This window comes from Nelumbo lutea, chromosome 6 (assembly GCF_056320005.1).
Source record: "Nelumbo lutea isolate HS-2025 chromosome 6, American lotus-T2T, whole genome shotgun sequence".
Classification (NCBI taxonomy): domain Eukaryota; kingdom Viridiplantae; phylum Streptophyta; class Magnoliopsida; order Proteales; family Nelumbonaceae; genus Nelumbo; species Nelumbo lutea.
This window is the reverse complement of record NC_142689.1, coordinates 62,937,293-62,962,341: the sequence shown is the minus strand read 5'-3', so window position 1 is coordinate 62,962,341 and position 25,049 is coordinate 62,937,293. Positions and strand designations below refer to the sequence as shown.

The window sequence follows — 25,049 nt, the reverse complement described above, 5'->3', positions numbered from 1 at the left end:
TATCGGAGATCTCCTAAATCATTGATATCAAATTCAAAGTTAAGAAATCTTTTGAGTTTACTGACCTCTTGGGTGTCATTACCCGTGATGACAATATCATCGACATAAACTATCAGAAATGTCACCAGAGAGCCACTTTTTTTCAAGAACAAGGTATGGTCAGATTGAGTTTGTGTGTAACAAAATGAAACAAGAGCAACTTTGAACCTCTCAAACCAATCTTGAGGAGACTATTTAAGACCATAAATGGATTTATGTAGTTTACACACATTCCCTTGCATTTCCTTTCCATACACCCCCGGAGGAAAAGACATATAGACCTCTTCATATAGATCTCCATTCAATAAAGCATTTTTAACATCAAACTAGTAGAGAGGCCAATAAAAAATAGTAGCTAGAGATAACGAAACCCGGACTGATGTCATCTTAGCCATAGGAGCAAATGTCTCAAGATAGTCAATACCATACATCTAAGTGTAGCCTTTAGCAATCATCCTAGCCTTAAACCTCTTAATAGAGCCATCAGAATGATATTTAATAGCAAATACCCATTTACAACCCACTGGTTCCTTCCCTTCTAGCAAGTCAATAATATATCAGGTATGGTTCTTATGCAAAGCATCTAGTTCAACCATTATAGCATCCCTATAATCAGGTTTAGATAAGACTTCTGGTACAGACCTAAGTATCACATGGGAAGAAACAAAAGCGAAAAAAAAAAGTAGTAGGTAGGAGATAAAAGGCTATAAGACAAGTGTTTGGAGATACAATGGGTTGTACACTTCCACTTGCCCTTGCGAAGAGCAATAGGAAGATCAAGGTCTGAGAAAGAAGTAGATGGGTCAGAGGAAGGCTAACTTGTTACCTCATTAATGATGGGAGGAGCAAGAGGCTCTTTTATAGGAGTGGAAATCACTTTCCCATGCCTGAATCTATGCCTTTGGTACCACCTTTGGAGAACAGGATGAGGAGGAATTATAGGAGGATGAGGTGGAGAATGAGGAGCAGGAATACTGGAGGTATGTCTAGTGGGAGGAGTGGAAACCTCATTAAATAACTCAAAAGGAACAAGAAGAGGAACTGCTAGAAACATAGCAAAGGGTTCCTCAGATTTCTCCCCCTCAGGAAGAATACTAAAAAAGGAAGTAGACTCAGCAAATGTGACATCTCGAGATACAAAGTAAGTGCCACTAACTGGATCAAAACAGCAATATCCCCTCTGTGTGGGGGCATATCCCAAAAAACACAATTACGAGCTTTAGGCTCAAATTTATGCTTTTGATGACTGTGAACATGTACATAGCAGGTGCACCTAAAAACACGGAAAGGAAGAGAGAAGAGATCTTCATCCAGAAAGAGAAGGCTAAAGGGGGTTATGAATCAAAGAACTCGAAAGGCATACGGTTAATCAAAAAGTTAGCTGTAAGGACAGCATCTCCCCAAAATTTATAGGAACATGGGATGCAAAAAGGAGGGATCTAGCAACTTCAATCACATGCCGGTTCTTCCTTTCCACCACTCTATTCTGTTGTGGAGTGTAGGAACAAGAACTTTGATGAATAACCCCAAATGTTTCAAGATAGGCTGAAAGAGTTTTTTCTCAAAATATTCCTTAGCATTATCAGAACGAAATATTTTTATTCAAGTGTTAAATTAGGTAAGAATGAGTTCATGAAATTTTTGCATAATAGTTGGTACTTCATGTTGGGATTTCATGAGATAAATCCAAGTGTAATGAGAGTAATCATCAATAAAAAGGATAAAGTACCTGTAGCCATGGTTTAAAGTATCAATACGATACACTCCATATCGGGCATATTGTATTAGATCTTTTGAAAAACATACAGTCCAAAATGCATGTTTCGAGGTGTTTCAAAACCCCAATTTTTTTTATAATAAAAAACATGTTTTTAGCTTCCCAAAAAACCAAAATTTGAAAAAAAAGTGTTTTGGCCATTTTTAAGTACCGATACGATATGGCCAATATGCGTATTGTATCGATACTTTGAACCTTACTTGTAACCCCCCATAAGAGGCAAATGATATGGCCCCCACACATTAGAGTGAAGAATATGAAAAGGATAAATAGATCTTTTATTGCTTACTGAATAAGATTGTCTACAATGCTTTACCAGTTCACACGACTCACAATGAAGACTTGATAAAGACACTCCCTTAAACATATCTAGAAACAAATGACTCAAAGCAGAAAAAGACATGACCAAACTGAAAGTGACATAACATGACTTTGTCAATAGACTGACAAAACTAACTCCAAGGAAACTCCATAAAGTGGTCCAATAGCTCTATCAGGTATATCCAGCATGTATATTCCATTCGCCTCATGGCCACTCTTAATCATCATTTGAGATTGCAGGTCTTGAAAAACACAATGAGTGGGAAACAAGGTTATGCTACAGTTCATGGATTTAGTTAAGATGATAATAGATAAAAGATTTATATTAAGTTTAGGGACATGAATGGCAGAGGATAAATAAGGGGTGTCAGAGGTCTTTATATCCCCTTTGCCAGAAATGGGAGCAAGAGACCCTTCAGCAAGGGAAATTTTCTCTTTACTAGAGAGAAAGTGGTATGAACAGAAAAGATTAGACAACCTAATCATATGGTCCAATGCACCAGAATCAATGATCCAAGGGATTTTATGATTACTTGAAACTAAAGCATGGTTTGTAGATGCACAAATACCTAAGTGAGCAAATGTTGTTGATGATGATGTGTTTCTTGAAGAGTGAGATGTAGAAACAATAGCCTCCAAGTGATTTAACAACTTTCCATACTTTTCAAAATTTGCCTTCATTGCTGCCAACTATTCAATGGTTGACTTCTCTTCACTCTCTTTACTTTCTCCTTCCAGTACTATGGCAACATTAGCTATCTTAGGCTTTCTTGTCTGACTACCCTTCGTAAAATTATTGTTATTCTTAAATCAGTTAGGTAGAAGATCAAGATACAACTTCCAGAAAATGTCATTCGTATGCTTCGATTTTTGCAATATTCACATACCTGCTCTTTCTTCTCAGTTGGAACCTTCGGCTTTACTCTAACATCTGCAAAGTGTTCTATAGGTGGACTCTATAACTAAACTTGCCGCCTACTCTTCCCACTGCTTACCATAAAATATGCCTAGGAGAGAGTAACATCATCTTTGGCTAGAATATTCTACATAATGATGTCAAACTCAGGGTTAAGTCCAGTAAGAAATTCAAAAACCCTGTTTCATTCCACCAACTTCCTAAACATTTTCTGCCATAGGGATTTTAGTATAGAATAGTAGATTGCCACACTCTTCTCCCCCTGTCTTAGGTTCTTCACATCACATTTCAGCTTGTAAACTCTAGCCGCATTCAACTTTTGTGAAACACTGTCCCAGATCTCCTTGGCCAATGACATCTAGAGATAGTGCTGACTTGTATGAGGCTGCATAGAGTTGACCAACCATCCTATGACTACATAGTTCTCCTGCATCCATTTGTTAAATTCAGGTCTGTCTTTTTGGGTTTCACTTTACCATTTGTGAAGTACCCTGATTTTCCTCTATTACAGACATAAATCCTTATAGACTACGCCTAAGCAAGACAATTTGTCTCATCTATCTTAATTATGGTCATACCAGTCAAAACGGAATCATTGATCCAATTTCTAAAATCGGTACCCACAATCACTTCCGTATTGCTCCATTAATCAAACAAAATAAAAAAAAAAAACCAGAAACTTGGTCTGAAGTCAAACCAGTACCCAGATGCTTGAAAACTAGGGTTTCATTATGTCTGGCTATTGGGAAGGAAGAGAAAAGATGCAACCTCTCCTACCAGAGCTTCCCAACCTCTTCCAAAACTGAACCGCACTCTTTTAGAAGTCAAAAGGCACATCCCAAGCATAGAGCGCCACACCCAAAGCTTCACTTTTACCTGTAACATTGAAAATCTCTAATCGGCTAGGGTTTTGGGCAGAAATAGTACAACATCACTTCTTGGCAATTGCTAGCGAGATTTAAACTCTCCAAACCCTCTACCAAGTAGGCAAAAGATACTTTGAACTATAGAAAACCTATCTCTCCATACACTTTCTTAATCAAAGGGTGTATAGGAAAAGAGAAAGAAGAAAAGAATGAAGAAAGAAACCTGATCTAATACCAAGATGTAAATTAGTCCTCTAAAACTAATGCAAACTTGGAAAATTTAGAGAGAAAAGTGGAAGAGAAGAAGAGAGCAGTAACACAAAAGAAAGAAGATGGAGAAAAGAAGAGGAAGAAGAAGAAGAGTTCGAATCTCTCTTACGTTAAGATAAGCCCTTAAGTGGGCAGCCAGCTAGGCAGTAATATAAAGAGAACTAGCAAAAAAGAAACAACATGCCCATTAAGATAAGCCCATTAGCCATTAGCTAACAGATAAATAAAAAACATTCTACAAGAAGAGATACTAGGTCCCATTCGGTCCAGTCTCTTTATACTTTAATTCCTCTATTCTTTAGAGTTGTGTTCTATTGTTTCTCTATCAGTTGCTCTCCCAATCTCCCTACCGTGTCGTCTTTCTCCTATCCTTTTCCACTCTTTTTTCTCTTTTCTTCTCAGTTATGTCAACTATGGGTGATCTTGAAGCTCTGAATGAGGCTTTTCAAAATATGTTTAACGAAACCAAGTAACCTAGAAAGTGTAGAGTTCGTGAATCTGTAGCCTCATATTCCCCCGAACCTCTACAAACAATAGCAGTTTTCTTTTATATGTAGGTTATTTCCTTGCCTTATTGATCAATTTGATAAATTAAAACAAGGTCTCTATAACTTGTGAAATCTAAGTTCTAATAGCCTACTAATTACTCCTTTCCAATGATGACACTTTCGTCTTAGATTTAGATATGAAAATGATTTTATTTAGGTTAGGGATAATGGGCCCTAATAGTTAAATAGCTAATGAATCATTCTGAAACCTTGGATTCCAAGGAGACCCCAATATGAATGAAATCTTCATGAGATAGAAATATGGTGCAACTTCATGACCTTCCTTTTGAGATGTTTTTCTAAGGATATAGGTTGACCCATATTTGAGAGAACCAGACCTACACATTCGTTTTCTATAGTTCAAAATTATATCTGAGCAAAAGTCCATATCTCTGTTGAGGAACCCCATAAAATAGGTTGTTTCTTTAATGTTCAAAACTAGATCATGTTTTATTATGAAGATCTTCCTTGGATTTGTTATCTTTGTGGAAAATTGGTCATCTCTTTCGTTGTTGTTCTCGCCCCCTTCCCCATACCAATGGTTGGCTGTTTGATTACTTTTTAATAAAAGAAGCATGAATCTTCCATGTCCATGGTTGAGTTGAACTTAACATGAGGTGTATTTGGAAATGCCCACAATTTAGGGAGTTTGTCCACCTTCGTAATGAACCTGTGACCTTCCACTATATCTCAATCCTAGGAATCAACTTATCAATGTCAAGATGATCTTCTGAATGATTCTAATAATACTCTAGCTTTAGTATTATCCCCTTACTCAAACCCAAAACCTTTGTCTAACCCTAATCATGCTTCTAGCAAATTCTCTCTGGAAATGTACTAGTTGGCACCTTAGATCCAATCTACTCTAAATCGACTTTTATTCCATGATACCCTTAGTTCTTCCTCTTCTACTCAATGCAAAAGACCTTGCTTGGATACCCCTAGTTCACCAATTAAAATCAATGGGTGGTTTTAATAAAGTTGCTTCTATATAAATACCAGACCCGAATACCTCCTCATATTCTTCTAAATCCACCTCAAGAAAATATAGAAATCTTATTTTTGATCTTAATTATCTCTTGGAAATTGGAATTAGAGGTGGTAGTTTGTTGAGATCCAATAAAAGGACAACTGAACATTGCCTAAAAAGAACCTTTGATAGAGCCTTAGTCTCTTTGGGGTTTAGATCATCGTCCTCTTATTCTTGATATTAATCCTATAAAGTATCAATATCCAAAGCTGTTTAGGTTTTATGGAATGTAGTTGTCCAATAATTATTGTAAAAATGTTATTAAAGATGGTTGGAGACTCCAAATTAATGGGCATGCAACTTATAGATTAGTCTTGAAGATGGATCTAGTTAAAAATTGTCTAATTAAATGGAACAAATCCCATTTTAATGATCCCAACTTGAGACTTAAGGATTTGGAGAATCAAATTATTCTAGCAAAACAATCTTCTCTTGGGATAATGGTAGTATTAATAATCTCTATAGAAAATTTGAGGAAATATCAACCAAAGTGGAAAGTTTTTGGAGACAAAAACCCAGACAATTGTAGTTGCATTTAGCAAATAGAAATACCAACTATTTTCTTAAAAGTACTAATTTTAGGCAAAAAGGAATTCTATAGAAGGAATAAAAAATGATTAAGGTACTTGGGTAACAGAGCATAAGAAAGTTGATGTACTTGTTAACATTGAAATTGGTAACAATGCGAAGATGAAAATTTGCTAGAATACGGTGTCACCTCGGCTCAGCACCTTACCTACTAAGGGAGACATGCAACCAAAAGAGACGTTTAAGGCACTAGGGTGATATCCTAGGGGCATGGACTTTGACGGGTAATTTAGTAACACCATGGAAAGAAATTGTGAGCTGGACAGCTTAGTGAGAGAGTTGGGGAGCTCCGTGAGATGAGCTGGAGAGCTTAGTGAGAGCTAGAGAGATTGTGAGATGATGTGAGACGTATGTTAAGGTATCCAGTGTGTCTTGTGCATAGTAATGTAATGTATCATTATGTTGTGTCCAAATGAATGAGGGGCTCACCTATTTATTGGAGAATAGCTTTATCCAATAACCAACACGTCTCTTACATGTGATTGGAGCTCAGTCCACTTGTCATTCCCTTGTTGACATGTTGTATGCACGTGGTAGGCAATGAGCCAACATGTAATGTGCTGGCATTGATGCTTTTATCAACTTGGCCATGTGTTGCTTGTGCATGTTATGAGATGGCAGGGGAGGAGCCAATAATTTTTTATGGGTGGGGGGGGGGTTAAAGTTGATTTGAAAGAGGGGGGATAAATTTGGATGGGCCCTAGGGGGGGCAACCATTGGGATAGGGAGTGGGGGGAAGGGGGAAATTTTCATAGAATACTATACAAAATTGAGAATTTTTGGACCATAGGAGGGCCATGGCTCCCCTGGTCCCCCTTAGCTCTACCCCTATGAGATGGTACCATGTCAACTCTTCAAAATCAAGTCAACTCGGCCAAGTCATGTCAGGTTAGTTCGGCCTAGTTAGGTCAGGTCATCCAAGTCAAATCAGCTCGCCCAAGTTAAGTCAGGTCAGCCTGCCCTAGGTGAGCTTGGTCAATTAACAACTTTGCCTCTCTCATGTTGTCACTTGGCGGTTCCTGACTAGTGGTCAGCTTTGCATGTATTAGTACTAAAGTTCAAGATTATAGACCCACTAGTCTTTTTAATGTCCTATATAAGAACTTTGCAAAAATTTTAGCCAATCATCTCCATATTGTTTTAGATAAATGTATTACCCCAACCCAAACTGCTTTTGTTCTTGACCATCAGATGCTGAATAATTCTATCATCACTCATGAAATATTCCATTTTTTGTAACATCATAAAAGGGGTACAGGCTATGTTTCTATGAAGATAGATATGTCTAAAGCCTATGATAGACTAGAATGGCCCTACTTATTAAATACCTTACAAGCTTTAGGATTTTCTATGGATTTGTGTCGAATCATTCATCAATGTATCTCGTTTATCTCTTTCTGAGTCTTAATCAATGAAACTTCTTAAGGACATTTTACATCTACTAAAGGTCTAAGATAGGGAGATCCTCTCTCTCCTTATATTTTTTTATTATTGCAATGGAAGGTCTTTTCGAGAATGCTTCTTAAAGTTGAACAGGAAGGTAGTTTAAAAGGAATTTAAATTTCCCCAAACTCTCTTCCTATATCCTATCTTTTCTTTGCAGATAATATCATGCTTTTTCCTCAGAGCTCATTGAGAGGATCTTGATAATTTGAAAAATATTTTACTCTAGTTTCAAGGCTGTTCTAGTCAATTGATCAACCTTGATAAATCAAGCATTTCAGTAAAAATATACACCTGAGACCTCGAAGAATGATCGGACATCTGTTACAAATCAATACTCTAAATCCTCAATCCAAGTATTTGGGTAATCCTCTGTGTTGGTCTAGAAATAAGCATTACAATCTCAACTATGTTTTGGATAATATCAAAATCAAGTTGAATAAGTGGAAAGCTTCTGCAATCAGTCAGCCATGGAAACATATTCTTATCCAATCAGTTCTCCAATTTTATACCTCTCAATTCCATGAGTGTCATTCAATTTCCCCAAAATACTCTTAATGAAATTGAGAAAACAGTAAAAGACTTTTTGTGGGCCAATTAATCCAAGTCTAATCCCAATCCTTTTTGGTGATATGCTTGGCATAGAATTGCATAACTTAAAAGCAATGGAGGTTTGGGATTAAAGAATATGAAATTGGTAAATTTGGTCTTGTTAAAAAGTTAGACTAGAGGTTTATTAATAAGCAAAACAAACTATGGGCTCAATTGTGGAAATCAAAATATCTAAAGAACAATGTGTTTTCCTTTTTCGAGAAACTAACTGCTCCTAAACTTCAAGATATGTAAAAAATAATTGGTTATCTAGTTAATAAGGATTCTTCTATTCCTTTGGACCAGGTTCCTTTGATTAAATCAAATAATAGCTTCAGAATGCTACCTCAACATGTGCATTTGTCTTCAAAAATCTCCCCATTTCAGCTATAATTTCTATTGAATCCTAGAATCAACAATTTCTCAATCTTCATTTGAATTAGGAATAAGTCTCTGAAATTTTAAATACGCCAATTTTTTCTGAGGAAACTACTCTGGCTTGGATTTGGATTCATCATCCATCGGGTAAATTTTCAGCCAAACAAATTTATGCCCAACTTCAACAATTTGGTCTTACAATTCTTAATAATGATAAAAAAAGTGTATTAAATGGATTTGGAGGCTCCCTATACCCCCTACATACCAATTGTTTATGTGGAGAGCCGTTAAGGATTTTATTCCAGTTTTAATCACCTATTTTTGAATGCCCCCTTGCTCAAGCTATTCTTTTTGCCGCTCTATGGAATATCAATTTGCAAAACTTGTTTCAGAGATCTTGGATGGCTTGTATTAATGCCTTCCTTGTCTGATAAAAAAAAAAACAATTTCGGAGGTATTAAGCTGATATTCTATTGCACTTTTGCAAGAAATGAAAAATGTTTTAAGAATAAACAAATTTCACTGGATGGATTTTGGTGCTAACCAATAGTATCTTTATTAGGATAATGCACACTCCTACTGAATTGATTTCTTACTGTTGGGGTAGGTATCAGCTCGGAATTGATGCCAATTCATGGGCGGATATGGGTATTATAGGTGGAGTTGTTCATAAATTTGAATTGTTGTAGGTCTGCAGTTCAAATCTGAATTCTGAGGTGGAGTGCAGGCTAAAAATCCAAAAAAAAAAAACAATTTACTCTTTTAGGCTATGTTTGGTTTGAAGGAAAAGGTAGAGAAAGGAAGGGAAAGATTGAGAAACCTATACAAACCTTCAAACCAAACACAATCTTATCCTCTGCTTCAATTGTAGCCGTTGAATTGGAACTTCTCATCAGAAAGTTTAATAAGAAGCCTAAGCACCCAGAGCCGTGAGATTATCCATCATTGGCGGGTCTACCTTGGGCTGTAGGCCTGTATCTGTATTTTCTGGGTACCATTGGGAACATTGCTTACATCTTCTCGGTCGAGAGGGAAGTCAGGAACGCACGAATACTTTGAGTTGACGTAGATTAATGAATAATGAATTGCCGCGGTCTGATCTGACACGTTACGCAACACTCGAATCTGATGTCAATGGTTCAATTAAAATTTAAAAATCATTCACAGCTGGAGGACTATTTTCCATGACCGATATTGACTTCGGGGCTCAGGCCAGTTCTTCTCAACCGGAACAAGGAACATTGATTGCTCCTTCCCTCAGCTCAATATTCTCGATCATTTTCTAGGGTTTCATGACTTCTCATGTCTTCATCTGGTAAGTTGCTGCTGCCTTTCTTGGGTTATTTCTTCGACTGGATTTGATTTTGCAGGTTTATTCGGTGCACGACATCATGAACTGCGAGGTCTGTCACCTTAAAGAACTGGTGAGGCTCTGAAGCTTTTATTATCTTACTTCAATTATATCCACTATTGCGTATGAAAATTTGTTTTCATGTTTTGTTTTTTTTTTTTTGGTTCTTCATCATTCTTCCTTGATTGTATGAAGTTCAGATTTCAGATTGCTAAATCTGCATATTGATATTATCTGGTGTTCATTCAGTTAAATGTTTCTACTGATTGACGACGCTGTTGCCTGATTACGTTTTTATGTATTTACGTGACTGTAGGAAGTGGAGGAGCATTCTGAGATACGGGAAGTGCTGCGCTGTAAGATACCTTGTTACTTTTAATTCTTCGCAGAACTAGGTGGAGTTTGACCTACGAGTCAGTGATTATGCGGATTGATGTAATACGGACTAGTTTTTTGTTTTTGTTTTTTGTGTTCACGTTCCTGTTATGCAATGGATGAGTGTTTAAGGACATTTAGTTTCTGTCAATGCACTTCTGTCTGTAAGTCTTATACATGCTCGAGTTCGGGAAAACAATTTGCTTCTTTGCTTAATCTATGACTTTACCTGTTGAAATTAATTTCCTTTTATGTGCTAAAGGTTCCTCCAGATATATGTGGGAGGCTAAGTGAGAAGGGAATTGAATAAAACACATTAACAAATGGAATTCCTTTCATCCATCAATTCATGATATTGCATTTTTCTCCTTTCTCAGAAGGTTTTCTTTTGTTTTTTTTTTTTTAAATATTTTTAGCAATTCTATCATGGCACTAAGTTCTTGATCATTGTCCAAATGCTGGAACTTAATATCCTAAATCCTCTCGAATTTTAAATACAGGCTCCAGTATGTTTAAATACAGGGAAAAGTACAGAGTGGTGCTTGGCTTGTCCATTACACGGTTCTCATCATGGGTCTATATAAATGGCTTCTAATCATTTCCGTACCTTTTCGGTTTTCATCTTAACTGCACTGGTTATTCCATATCAATCATTTTCTAATCCAGACACCAAGGACTTGACTGTACCTCCACTAGAATGTGACTGAGATTCCTGCTTTATTTCCAAGCATTCTTTTAGTAGCATGTATTGGCCAGGTCCTATTCAAAAGCCAAAGTTTGGGAATGGTCAAAAAGAAAATGAGTGCTACAGTTTGGGAAAGAAATGGAAAATCTATTAGAAGGCAATTTACATACAGTTATGTGGGCAGTCTAGCAAGAAAAGGAACACCCCAATCTTTGAAAACAAAAGGAACATCTATACATGGACCTTAGCTTCTAAGGAATTCTATGGTGTCTTGCTGGATGACCTAAGGAGATACCTACCAAAAATCATTTTTTCCCCAGCTCCTAAGGCCTCCTCCCTTGCCTTCAGTTTTATGGAATTCTCGGGGTTGCTTTCTTGAAGCCCTGCGGGCTGCAGGGGCTGGAGGCACTGTTTGAGATTGAATTGATATATCTTTTGGGAATTTAACAATTATCTGGTGATTTGGGATAATGATTCCACCAAATCCAAGGTCATGGTTCTTCTCCCAGTGTTGACTGTTGAGTATGACTAAACAGTGTAGGTTTTCTCATCTATTTTTATAAGGTCTCCATCAACACAAGTAGGTGGAGCTAAAAAATGGGAGCAGGACCTTGGAGACTGGGCCATTTCTCAAATGAAATAAAAGAACTAAAAGCTTTATTATGACTTCAAACCATGTTGACTCTAAGGCATTTTAACTTTAATTGCTAATGGACTCACTAGATCAGTGGTGAATAGGGCTTTTTTGTATAGTGATAGCCACTTATCTTCATAACTTTTCATAGGAAAGAAGGCTGTCTTCCCCTTCTTTATTACATTTTATTCCTTTTCATATGCATATCTTGCTTTTCTTAATATAATGTGCTTTATCTTTTCTCTCATTTCATCTCTTTCATTTTAACCTTTTTTTATCAATAATCATTTTCTTCTTAATTTTGTGTTTGCGTTAGCCTTGCACCTATTCCCCTCATGTTTACCTGAACTGCCAGCTGATGTAAAAATGATTGCAGGTATTCTACACACTATTGTGTTTCATAGAGCTTTAGGTCTTGTACGGCCCAAAGACAAAGATTCAGAACTTTTTGAAATTACATATGTAAGTCTCAAAATCCTTGTTACAATTTATATTATGTTATGTCAAGTTTGAATACTATTTAATCTTTTTTCATGATGTATTAACATTTAATTTTCTTTAGTGCTTAATTGTACTAGTTCAAACTAAATGAATAATACAAGGAATTGAAAATAAAAGCAAAAAACCAAAAAAAAGGCAAAAAATTTTAACTATTCTTTAGAATCTTGTAAATTGCACTGCTTGCTTAAACAATGGAATCATGGACTTGCCATTTTCTATCTTGCTTTTTAGGAAGTTTTTACATTCATTGTTATCACCATAGCTAGTGGTAGCTCCCCCAGAAAGTTTATGGTGTCCAAAGAAATAATATCACAGGTCTCATATATTGATTGGGAATCTCTTCCTCCTTAGTTGCCCGTTTTATTTGACCTATGGCAGCATTTGGAGATAGGATTGTTCATCAGCATATCATACAGCTTGTTGGGGCTACAGGGATCTGTTAAAGAAAGTTAAATGGCTGACAAGGAATATGTCAGTCAGGTTTCAGTGGGTCAGCAGATCAGCAAATGCAATGGCTGATTCTCTGGCCAAGCAAGGGGTGTCAAGGGGAGATCTGTTTTGGGCCACTTTGTAACTGTGCTTCAGGCTTGTGTTTGTTTAGTGTTTATAACTCAGTCCTAGGGGAAGGTAACACCTCATGCTTCTTCCTAGGCTGAATGTACTGATATTTTTTTGACTTAATAAAACTATTCTCATTTATCAAAAAAAAAAAAAAAAAAGCATTCACAACACTGCTTCCTTAAGGGACACTCTCTATAAATGGATTATTTATAAAATTCTATCTGATGGTCCTGCTGTTTTCTTCTTGATATGGACCCATAAGCTTTATATGCTCATATTTGTGGTTATTTATACATCATGTTTTGTTTTGCAATCACTTTTTTTGGATAGCATATAGGTTATGATTTCAATGGCATCCATGCTGTTGTTCACTACCACTCCTTAGTCCATTGAAGGTATCATGTGGTGGTTGCTTGGATGCGATTCCCCACTTTTGTTTCCTAGTCTAGATGGTGACTTATATTATTGGGTTAAGTTGAGGTTTGAAATCATCCCATATTGATTTTGTAGTTCCATATTGAGGACTTCTGAATGGTGGTTGATTCAGGTAGCATATTCAGCTTTAAATTCAACACTTAGCTCAACATGGAAAGTTTTAAGTCAATTTTTTTTTTCTGGTTTCTTTATCTATTGAAATGTTTCTGTTAAGACTCTTATCCATATTAAACTCAGGAAATCAAGGTTCTACAGTCACTTATTTTCACTAAACAACCTCTAATTATCCTTTTAGGTCTTGCTGTATATGTGTATCTTACAGTGGATTTAGTTTGCATAACCCATGCTCTATCCAGTTGACTTGGCATACACTTTTATATTTACTTTTTCTTTATTTTTTTTTTTGAAAAAAAAATAGTGATTTGTTTTGTATTAAGAATAATAAAAGTGGATATTAGTGGAGGTATAAAGCTACACAAAAGGAGAGACAGTTTTCCTTCTGAACAAATATTTTAGTAGCTAACAAGTTGTGAACTTGAGTGGTGCACGACCTGCGGTATAATAAATTTACCCAGAACAAGGAGATGGAATGTGAGCTTTGCATCAATTCAATAAGTAATACAATAACTCTACTTGTGATGCATATGTTATTTGAGATTCAAGATATTAGCAATAGCATTTTTTGTGCTCAAGCTGCCGTAACAGTGGTTCAGTTTACCTTTACTTTCTGTGTAGGTGCAATGTGAGGATTCTGAACTTGAAAAGAAAATAGAGGAGAAGATTGACCTGTTCATTTTTTGGGTAGAGAAACACCCAAACAAGAAAAGTCAGGTTAACATAGTGCTGCTGCCTTTCAGTTAGAACTTCTTGTGGAGCCTGCTCTTTATGCAAATCTCTGGGTTTCTATATGTTTTGACACAAGTAGTAGTTGGTTCTGTCATTATCATAACATAAGAAGAACCACATGAAAAAACTAATAATTTCTTTTTTGAAGAAAGTAAAGTAATTTATTTGATATCTCTTTAATCAAGATACAACAAGCCCCCTAGAGACAAGCTCCCATCCAGGCAAAAAGGCGATAATACTTACAACTTCTACAAGCTTCTATCTCTTAGCAGGGAGCCCAGAATGTTTGGCTGAAAGCCTTTAGCAGCTGCAACCAAAGACACCAGCTTTCCAAAAGAAAGGGACACTAACTCCACCCCCTTTGACTCTTTGACACCCTTCCATTCCTTTCAGCCCAAACAGTGCTGTCACTTCAACAGGGATGGACAGCCAGACACACTGAGCTAACTTTGAGAGAGCAGGAAGGCTCCAGCCCCACAGAAGATCCAAGAGAGAACTAGGCAAAAGCCAGGAAACACAACTGCAGAGAGGTAGTGCCACCATAGCCAAAAAGTCACAGGGCAATGCAAGAAGAGATGGTCTGAATCTTCCAGCCCCTGTCCACAGAGCAAACAGGTCGGCACATGCAAACTCCCTCTAACAAGATTCACCTTGGTGAGGCATCTATTTAGAGCTGCAGCCCAAACTAGGGCGTTAACTTTAGAAGGGGAAACAGGGTTCCAAATCTTAGACACAGGGACTTTATCAAGAATATAGTCAGCCAGGGAAAAGGCAAAAGACTTCACAGAGAACAGCCCATCAGCAGTCCCATTCCAGATCTAAGAGTCCTCCACACTAGTGTCTATAACCTGACCAGATAGCAACTGAAGAAGCTGAACAAAATTCTCCATCTCCCAGTCCTGAAAGTTCCTTCTAAACAAAAGATTCCAGACCACACTACCCCTCTGGACATCATAACAGTCTGCCACCCAAGCCTGGTTCAAAGCTAACTGAAATAGCTGCAAGAAAAGCTCAGCTAAAGGATGATCAGAGCACCAAGGATCCTTCCAGAACGCCAGCCTACAACCATTTCAAAACTAGGGAGAAGGTATAATTTTCAACCAAATCAAACAGCCAAAAGAGGAGAGGGAATCAGTAGTTATCCAGTCTCCCCTATCCAAGCTATATTTAGCGGAAATTAACCTTCTCCACCAAGTGCCTCTCTCAGTCCCGAACCTCCAAATCCATTTGCCCAGTAAGGCATGATTGAAAACATTTATCCTCCTAATCCCCAGGACCCCATGGTCTTTAGGAGGGCAGACCTGATTCCAATTTACCAAATGATTTTTTTTATCCTCCTCTCAACCTCTCCAAAGGAAGTCCCTCTGCAACTTCTCAATTCTTTGAGCCACCTTCGGGGAGATTAGGAAAAGGGAAAGGAAATAAGAAGGGAGATTTGACAAGGAACTCATCAGGAGTGTAATTCTTCCTCCAAGGGAGAGATACTTTGATTTCTAAGAGGAAAGTTTCTTCTCTAACCGTTCCAAAACAGGTTCCCAAATCAAGGAAGAGGTGCATTTAGCTCTTAAAGGCAGACCCAGATACACCATAGGCAAGTGACCAACTTGACAAGCAAGCACATCAGTCAAGGAATCAATATTCTCCACACTGCCCACTGGGATGATAAGACTTTTGTTCCAATTCACCTTCAGACCAGCCACCACTTCAAGCCAGCAGAGCACATAAGAGAACTTTCAGTTGATCCACCTTACAATCAATAAAACACAAAGTATCACCAACAAACTGCAATACTTGGAATTTTTCTTCTCCTGGCACCACCAAGAAACCCTCCCACAAACCAGCCTCCCCCACTTGAAGGATGAGTTGGGTCAGAATCTCCATCAAGCAAATAAATAGGAGGGGAGAGAGGGGGTCCCCCTGAAAGAGACCCCTTGAACTTTTGAAGAAGCCCGCTCATTCCCTATTTACCAGTATTGAAAATTTAGGTGAAGTGATATAGACCTTGGTCCAATTTATCCACTTCTTCCCAAAGTTCATTTTCTCCAGAGTGAAATCCAAACAACTCCAATTAACATTATTGTAGGTTTTTTCTAAGTCCAATTTACAGATCAGGCCCGGTCTTTTTTCTCTCCTCCTCAAATCAATCAACTCTTTTGCCACCAACATACTGTCTAGCATCCGCCTCCTAAGAACCAAAGCACATTGGTTTTCAGCCACTACACTGCTTAGCACATTTTTAAGCCTTTCCGCCAACTCCTTACCCAAGATTTTATAGAAACTATAGAGTAAGTTGATTGGCCTGAAATCTTTTAGATTTACTGCCCTTCTAGCTTCAGGATGAGAGAAATGAAAGTCACACTTATCTCCTTTCCAGGGAAGTATTCCTATGGAAGTCCTGGAACACTTTAGACGGGAATGATACTATTGCTTAAATCAATATCAAAACAAAATTCAATTACCCACTCAAAACTAAGAAAAAGAAAAAAGAAAAAAGAAAAGAAGGAACAAATTCACCATTAAGGTATTGGCTTTTGATTGGTATAGTATATCTCTACTGTTTAGTTTTGGGCAGGGTTAGTCAATTTTTTAATTTGATGTCTTAAAGCCATTGATGATAACTTTGCGATTGCCACTACTAGTGTAACTTTTTTGCTTCTAGTCATGGCAGTGGTTGAGGTGCATGTTCTTAGGAAATGATATGGAAATTTAATTTTTGATCCAAGAGAGAAGTATAACTTGAGATATAAAGAAGGATTAGACTATGACTGGGAAATGTAGAGTGAAAGTGACTATGATTGGAATATTGAGCTAGTTTCTCTTACTAAAACTTGACATGTAGAGTCACTACACCCATGAAATCTACAGAGTAACTATGACTTGAAATATAGAAAGTGGCATACCAATGAAATCTACAGAAATTAACCAGGAAAGCATTGAGAAAATGTAGCAGGAATGTAAAATTTCATTGGGGAGAGAGCCTTGACTTCTACAGACCATGGGGGTTATGGAAAGGAGAGAAAGATATTATGATTATGAAATGTAGAAAGAGAGAGTGGCTATAACTTGAAATGTATGAGTAGCTTGGAAATGTTTTCGAAACAATGTGGAGTGTAAATTTTAGTTAGGGAAATGACCATAACTTGAAATGTATGGAAAAAGGGAGATGACAAGTATTAGGTGTGAGCAAGGGTTGGTTTGGTCTGGTTCCAAGGCAGAACTTGGAACAACCTACCTTGTAGGGGTTGGTTCCAGGTATTCGGAACCAGAATGTACCATGTCAAATCGGTTTTAAGGTTGGTTCTCTAGCCTAGGCGATTTCAAGGTCTATCCATGGAACCTTTTTTTTCTTTTTAAATAACAATATGCTGTTTTTTTTTTTTCCGTTTCAAAGCTTTGACTTTGGATAATAATCTAACATAAACATTCCACATTTCAAGTCCATATTAGTCATTCAATCTCAAAGAAAATAAAGCATAATCCATGAACAACCTAAATAATATCACATAATCATTAGTAATCTATAATCCAATTTCACAGACATTCCACAATTTAGTTAAATGCAATTTCAATGCAAATAGAATAAAGTCCACAATCAACCCAACAATATAACATAATATATAATTCATCATTCAAACCCATATGCTAAGTTCAAATTACACCTAGGCCAGTTCCACCAAGATCAGTTCTCTGGGTTGGTCAGGGTAGGATAAACCTCCAGAACCAAGCAACCTGGGTGGGGGGTTGATTCCAAGGATTTGGAACTGGGCCCTACCTGAGAACCAATTGGAACTGGCCTTACTAAGGCCATTTCAAGGTCAGGTCCAATTGGTTCTTGGTAGAACTGACCATTTGCTCACCCCTAGCAGTATAAGGACTTCGCTCCTTAACCCTTTTAACCAGGCTTTAGCTCTTTTGTGCTAACAAGTGGCATCTTGAGCTTGAGATTGGTTTTGGCTTCCCTACCATCCAACTAAACCCTAACTCTTCTAATTCCACCTAGAAAAAATGCTTGAAATTGGGATTGGTTGTCAGCTGTTCCGCCCATTTCAACCAAGCCCCTTTTTTTTGTCCCAACAAGCAATACACTTGTAATTCTCTAAACGCTAATGATTTCTGAGGCTTGATTATCACTTATCAGTTCTTGCTTTAAGTTCTGCCCTGGTAAATATGGCTACATGCCACCCACTGTCCAAATTTTACCATCAAATGAAAGTGGGCGTTGAGTATTTGGATTATGCAATTCATGAGCAACTTATTATGATTTTATATACTTTAACTACTAAAAATTATAATGCAGGTATGTTTATCTTTCTATGAGGTAAAAAACAATAAGCCAACTTGGTTCACTAACAAAACAGAACGCCTGTATTGGGAACAATGGTATATCAATTTGAATATCACAAAACACCCAAAAGCACATCGTAGAATGTCTCCTGGAGGTACACGTACCATTCTGAAACCAATCTGATTGATCGTTCATATTTACACTCTTTTGTGATGCAGTACCTAATAGGGTTTTTGCTTTTGATTCATTATAGATTGTGTGATGGAGGAGAAAAGTGGTCGACAAGCAGCCTTGGAAATATCTCTTCATGAAGTTTTGTTTCAAATCATAAAATTTGTCAATGAGAAAAGAGATCATATTCCTCCTGTTCCAAATGTTGAGGGTGTCTCATTTCCCTATGAAATCACAATCCCGAGGTTGGTGTCTTTTGGGTTTCCAAACTTATCTTAATTGGATTTGAGTTCTATTCAGTTATTTTAACCTTGAAGGTGCCTGTTTTAAGTTGTAGTAGGCTAGTAGCTTAACCTTCATTTATATCTTTTATATTATGCAGCAGAAATAGCTTAACCTTTAACATACTCTCACTTATGATGGGCATCATCTGTGTCTCTTGTGCAGCAAAGACCCCATCAATTTTTTGATAGAAAAGAATATTTTTTGATAATCGATGTCATTCTTTTTGATAACTGACCAAAATGAAAAATAATATATGTTACATCAAACAAATGGATTAAGTACAAAAAGAACCAAATGGAAGAGATTTCCCCAAACAGGATATTTGTATTGCTTTCTACATCCTAAACTTTTGTTCCAGTTGCAATCAAATTCTGGTCTTTTTCTTGGGACACTTCTCTGTGTGTGTGTTTTGGTTGTTGTCAGTGGCCCAACATCCCTCTTTACTTGTATATGGCTCTTATTTTCACCAATAAATTTTCTTAAGTTGCTATTACAAGAAAAAGGAAAAAAAAAATCCAAGCTCTAGACGCCACCTAGGGTTGCAGAAGAAGATGAACTATCCTAAATTATCTTGACACATGATACATCTGTGAGGATAAATGTGCCATATAAATGAATGATCAATCATAAAAATCTTAACGAAGAAGACTAATAGAAAGATCTTCACTGAGGTTGGGGAGAAGGACCATAGACATGAATGATCCTCAATTTTCCTTCCAGAACATCCTTGATGCAGGAATTTTCAATGCTCTAAGAGACTGAGTGCTATTTCAGTTCTCAAATGCTGATTATTATTTTTTTGAAGATAAATAAAGAAAATATTTTATTGCTAAAATAAAAGATTACAGCTTAAATATGGTGACAAGAGGTCACCCCCACTGTAACAATACAAAAACAAGGCAAACGTCAAACCAAACAATACAGAAACACAGAGAATTTTTAAATTCAGGGAACAGAAAAAATCTTCCCCGAAGTCTTCTTTTTTTAAGCCTTGAAATTCTGGCAGTATCAACATCCAACCAATCACTGAAGAGCTGATCCGTGCCACCACCTCTTTGACACTTTTCTTCTTATTCTCGAAAATTCTTCTGTTTACTTTCCTTCCATACTTCCCAACACAAAGACAATGGAATGCAACTCCACAGCAGTTTGACCTTAGTACCACCCTGAATTCTTGGCCAGCAACCAAAGATTTCAGACTGATCTGAAATTGACCACAAATCCACTTTAAACAGCTTCAAGAAGTAGGATCATATTGGGAATATGAAGCTGCAATGGTAGAACAGATGAAAAATGTTTTCCTTTCCAGACAAGCATAGAGCACATCTGCTTGGAAATTTTAGGATGTCCTGAGTTAATAAGCACCCTCTGGCTATTAGCCAGGTAAAAGCTTCCACCCTTGGGGGCACTGGTTTCTCAATGCTCTATATTGATGAGTATAGAAGCATTTCATCTACTGAGTACTGACTTGAGATAAAACTAGTTGTTTCCTCCAATATTCTTCTGTAGATTGTCTGGAAGAGTTTCCAAACCCCCAGGTGTGGAGAGATTAGTCAAACTACTTGAGATAAAACTAGTTGTCTCCTCCAATAGTCTCCTGTAGAATGTCTAGAACAATTTCCAAACTCCCAAATGTGAGATTGGTCAAACCTCAACTTGATGGGTGCTAAAAAGGGACCCTGGGGCTAGGTATAAGGAAGCTGAAACAATTTTACTCTGCCCTTCTATGTAAATGGATTTGGAGAATTGCTGTAGAATTTGATGCTTGGTGGAGGTCTCTTATTGCCAGCAAATATGGTGTGAGTTGGGGAAATTGGAGAACTAGGGATCCCCCTCCTAACTGGGGTATCTCTCTGTGGAAAGGGATAATGAAGCATTTTCCAGATCTGGCCAGGGGGATCTCAATCAGGGCTGGTAATGTTAATAGGATCAAATTCTGGAAGGACTCTTGGTGTACTGATGCTCCTCTTGCTGAGTCCTTCCCACTCCTCTTCCAGTGTGCTTCAGACCAAGAGGCTTCAGTTGCTGAGTGCTATAGAACTTCTGGTGGTTCAGTTCTTTGGACTCCCTCTTTCCGAAGATATCTCTTTGTTTGGGAGGTGGATGAGGCAGTGAATCTCCTGACCTGTCTCCAGTTTCAAGAGTTGGATTATAGCTCGGAGGATAAGTGGCTTTGGAAGTGGAATTCTGATGGTATGTTTTCAGTTAAATCTTTGGCTGCTATGCCTTGTAGGAGGGGTGTTCCTGATTTCCCAGTTCAGAAAGTGTGGAATCCCATTAGTCCGACTAAAGCCAGTTTCCTGGTTTGGACTATGGCTCTTAACAAATGCCTTTCCAAGGAGAACCTTGTGAGCAGGGGAATTCAGATTTCGGACCTATCTTGCAGCTTTTGTGGGTGCAGTGCTGAATCTACTGATCATCTGTGTATTCACTGGCCATTCTCTGCTCAGCTGTGGAACCACTTCCTCAGCTCCTTGAATGCTTGCTGGGTGATGCCGAGGTCGGTAAAAGAGCTGTTATGCGGCTGGCATATTGTGGGCTTGAGCAAGAAAAAGAAGACTTTATGGAAGATGATTCCAAGTGCTGTAATTTGGTGTATCTGGACCGAGAGGAATAGAAGGGTGTTCAGTAATAAGTTTCCAAGTCTGGAGGACTTAACTCAGAAGTTAGTGGGCAAGCTGATTTCTTGATTGTCTGTGGCGGCAGATTTTAGAAACTGTAATGTGTCAGATGTATTTTTTTCTTTGTCTTAATGGCATATGTAATTTCTGAATAGATCAGTCTACCTGTTCAGAGACTGATCTCAGCCTCTGGTGTGTTTCTTTCTCAATAAATATTACTTTACCTTTTCCAAAACAACAAGAGACCCTGGGGTTAGCAAGGACAGGAGGTGTCTTGGCTAGGGAAAATGGTAGGATTATCTGGCATCTGAATTATCAAGCAGTTGCATCTTTCATCATCGGCTATTGAGGGTGACTAGGCAAATCCCATCCAATATTGTCAGAGTGGCCAGTGGCCACAGTGACTAGCTCACCTATTAAACCCGATTAGAGAGATCCTAGTATGCTTAGGGAAATGGATACAATAGATATATTTAGTACAGCTGATTGTTCATGTATAAATAACATACCCTACGAGGTCCATTCATCTTCCCAGAAACATTAAAGCAGAAATGCCCAAGTGAGGGTGAAAGTTGTTATGATCTTCAAAATGCCTTTCTGTATACCAAAAGAGAGCACACTTCTAGGCATTAAAACTCTTGAAGCTCCATATTTTGAGTTCTGGTTGTGCTCTCTTTTGTCATTAGCTTTTACTGTTGTATTGAGTGGCTTCAGATCTGAAATTTTGGAGGAATAGATAATGCTTCTAAAAGCTTGGAATGGGTTTTCTTGGGCATAGTGATCTCACAGTTGTTTGGAATTTCTATGAAGTCGGACCTTCATGGCACCTTTTTCACTCACCATCTCCATGTCTTTTGTGAGATGTATATTTGGGAACTCTACTGTGTTCTATGCAATACCATGTAATGTGGACATTAGCACATTGCTAGGGAGTATACAACACATCAATTTGGTAAACTTATAAGTTTGTTTTTGTAGAAAAGTTGGAAACGTGAGCATGGCATGGTCTCCAAAACTGCCAATCTTCCTCGTGCCCCCACCTTTTTCTAAAGCGGTGAACTAGAGATGGTATTTCACTCAAAACTATTAAAACCAATATAAAATAACTCCTATGTACAATAAGAAGGTTCACAACAGGGTCTCTGTGCTGCCCAGAACAAAAAACAAGGATGACTAGCTATAAACCATGTGACCCAGATTTGGCAAGGTCAGGACTGAACAAGGTGCAAATCATGAAATTTCTACTTCATATTGTTGTTCTGGACATGATATGGTACCCACCCATGTAAATCTGGCTATTGATAGCCATGAAAGCACCATATACCCTTTCTTAGTGGAGGCATGATTAAAAAACCACATGCATTTCTTTCAAGCTAAATTAAGTAAATAATAGCAAAAGGAAAGACATTCAACATAATTTTGCCAATCTTGTTGTTACCCTTCAAATTCTATAGACACTTTCCAACATGATCATCCTTGAGAAAATTGAGCTTATTTCCTACACACGTTATGACAATTTGTGGGACTTGGGCACAAGCATGTGGCTCAGTTGATTAAATACTAAATAGCATGATGGCCATAAGTTCAGTCCTCATTGAAACCACTGAAGCATTAGAAGAATATGTATACTTTATCTTAGCTCCTTTAATATATTCCACTTTTCTATTTTCTTGTCATTGTATAAATTTGAATTGATCTTAAGTTCTCAACTATTGATTGGCTACTGACGTTTTCATGGGTGCTGCTTTGAACAGTTCATCAGATTCTACATTTGGCATGGACATGTTCAAGAGAATGCTCCAGACTGGGCACCCAACAATGCTTAGCTGATTGTCTGAGAGCGAACCAACTCTCTTCTTCATGGCTAGCTACTTCCTGATGTTAAAGTGTAAACTGGTTTTCCATTCCCTTTTATTCTCATGTAGTGTTGAATAGAACAACACTACATGAGAAGAGGTTCACAAAAATTCTGTATAGGGGTCTCTTTCTTAAGGAAGGAAGAGCGGGGAGGATTTTGTCTAGTGACTTCAGCAATGGCGTCAGTTTGGAGTTGTCATGCATATATCATATCTGGTAGGTAATTAGAACTTTAAACCTGTAACTGGAAAACCTTCTGTGGTCCAAAGAAAATCTCAATATTTGGTACCTGTAATCGTCACATCCTCTCTGTGGAAATAAATCTATAAAATCAATAAAATTAATTAATCGTCACATTCTCCATATTTAGACCTGTAACTGACCACCAGGGATCCAAGCATCATTTGGTATATAAATCTGTAAAATTAATTAATTAGTCGGGTCTAGTATCATTTTTAAATCCGATCTGATTCCATTATGGATAAACGGATAGATAACTGATGAGTTCTAGAATCTAATCCATTTGCAGCCCATGTGGTATGATGCTGATGCAACCTGTTCAAATTCCAGTTTTACCAACTCTTAATTATTTTGTTTTTTAAATGTCAAATCTGATGGATGATATGGTTCATGGTTGGACAACTTGGTTAGAACTTAGAACCAAACACGCGCACTAGAACAGTTATTAAACCAAGCCATAATCTATACGTGGGACTCTGGGGGGCTTATTTCTCATTTGGCCAACAGCATCTATATTAACATCCATTTAAGATTTAATTTTCTCTAGAAATTTAATAAAAGCTGAAAATTATAAAAATGATCTATTTTATCTATCTTAAATTATTTATATATTTTATTTCACATATAAATTATATGTTAAAAATAAAATCATATTTATTATTTGAAAAATAGAGTTATTGTTTATATAAAAATACTAAATAAATAATTTTTTAAAAAAAATTAATAAAAATTGAAAATTGAAATAGAGTGATAATTATTGTGTGATGTGTACATGTTTTAGAGTCTTGGTATTGTTAATTGTAATGCTTCTTTTCATATATCTATTAAAATGTGCATTTTTCATGTGTTATACCTTATTTATAAATAATTCTACTGTAGATAATTAAAAAATATTGAAAATTAATAATATTTTATATTAAAGTTAATATAAATTAATGGTTAAACAATTTATTCATATTAAATTGGACGGGTATTCAATATAAATATCAATTTACTATTAGGAATGTTTTGACCTCAACCTATTTATGGCTTGGATGGTTATTAAGGAAGATTCCCCATCCTTTCTTGACGTGTTGACATTTATTCGTATTTATGTTATTAAAATAATATCCAAGTCAGAAATTATTGAAAAATATTGAAAATTACTTGTATTTTTTATTAACTATGGTATTTATTTAGTTATTTAATTTATTTTTACTGAAAGCAAAGGCAAATTAATTTTGTAGTGACTAATATGCAAAAAAAATGATGAAAATACTGAAAATTATTGAAAAATACTCATATACAAAAATTAATGAATAATAATGAAAAACATAAAAAATTAATTAAAAATCTGAAAAACCTAAAGCTTAATTAAAAAATTAAATTAATTGTATGCAAACCCCAAATGGGGTAAGTTTTCTTGAATTTTAAATAGTGATGGGGAAGAAACAAA

At 36.9% G+C, this 25,049-nt stretch overlaps 1 protein-coding gene across 1 annotated transcript; it reads left to right on the top strand.

Moving 5' to 3' along the window:
* The first annotated feature begins 9,618 nt into the window (after window positions 1-9,618).
* LOC148849226 (autophagy-related protein 101-like) lies at window positions 9,619-23,737 on the top strand. The gene is made up of 7 exons (XM_088951248.1): window positions 9,619-10,191; window positions 10,435-10,474; window positions 12,189-12,274; window positions 14,045-14,140; window positions 18,453-18,594; window positions 18,694-18,856; window positions 23,272-23,737. The coding sequence occupies exons 1-7, from the start codon at window positions 10,159-10,161 to the stop codon at window positions 23,345-23,347; spliced, it is 636 nt and encodes a 211-aa protein (XP_088807374.1). The 5' UTR covers window positions 9,619-10,158; the 3' UTR covers window positions 23,348-23,737.
* Window positions 23,738-25,049: the final 1,312 nt, after the last annotated feature.

What these genes read in the sequence shown, in the direction of transcription:
- LOC148849226 (XM_088951248.1), top strand. Translation starts at nt 10,159, where the DNA reads ATGAACTGCGAGGTCTGTCACCTTAAAGAACTG. An exon ending in ACCCAAACAAGAAAAGTCAG is followed by an intron (nt 14,141 to 18,452) that starts GTTAACATAGTG and finishes ATTATAATGCAG; the next exon opens with GTATGTTTATCTTTCTATGA. An exon ending in TCGTAGAATGTCTCCTGGAG is followed by an intron (nt 18,595 to 18,693) that starts GTACACGTACCA and finishes GATTCATTATAG; the next exon opens with ATTGTGTGATGGAGGAGAAA.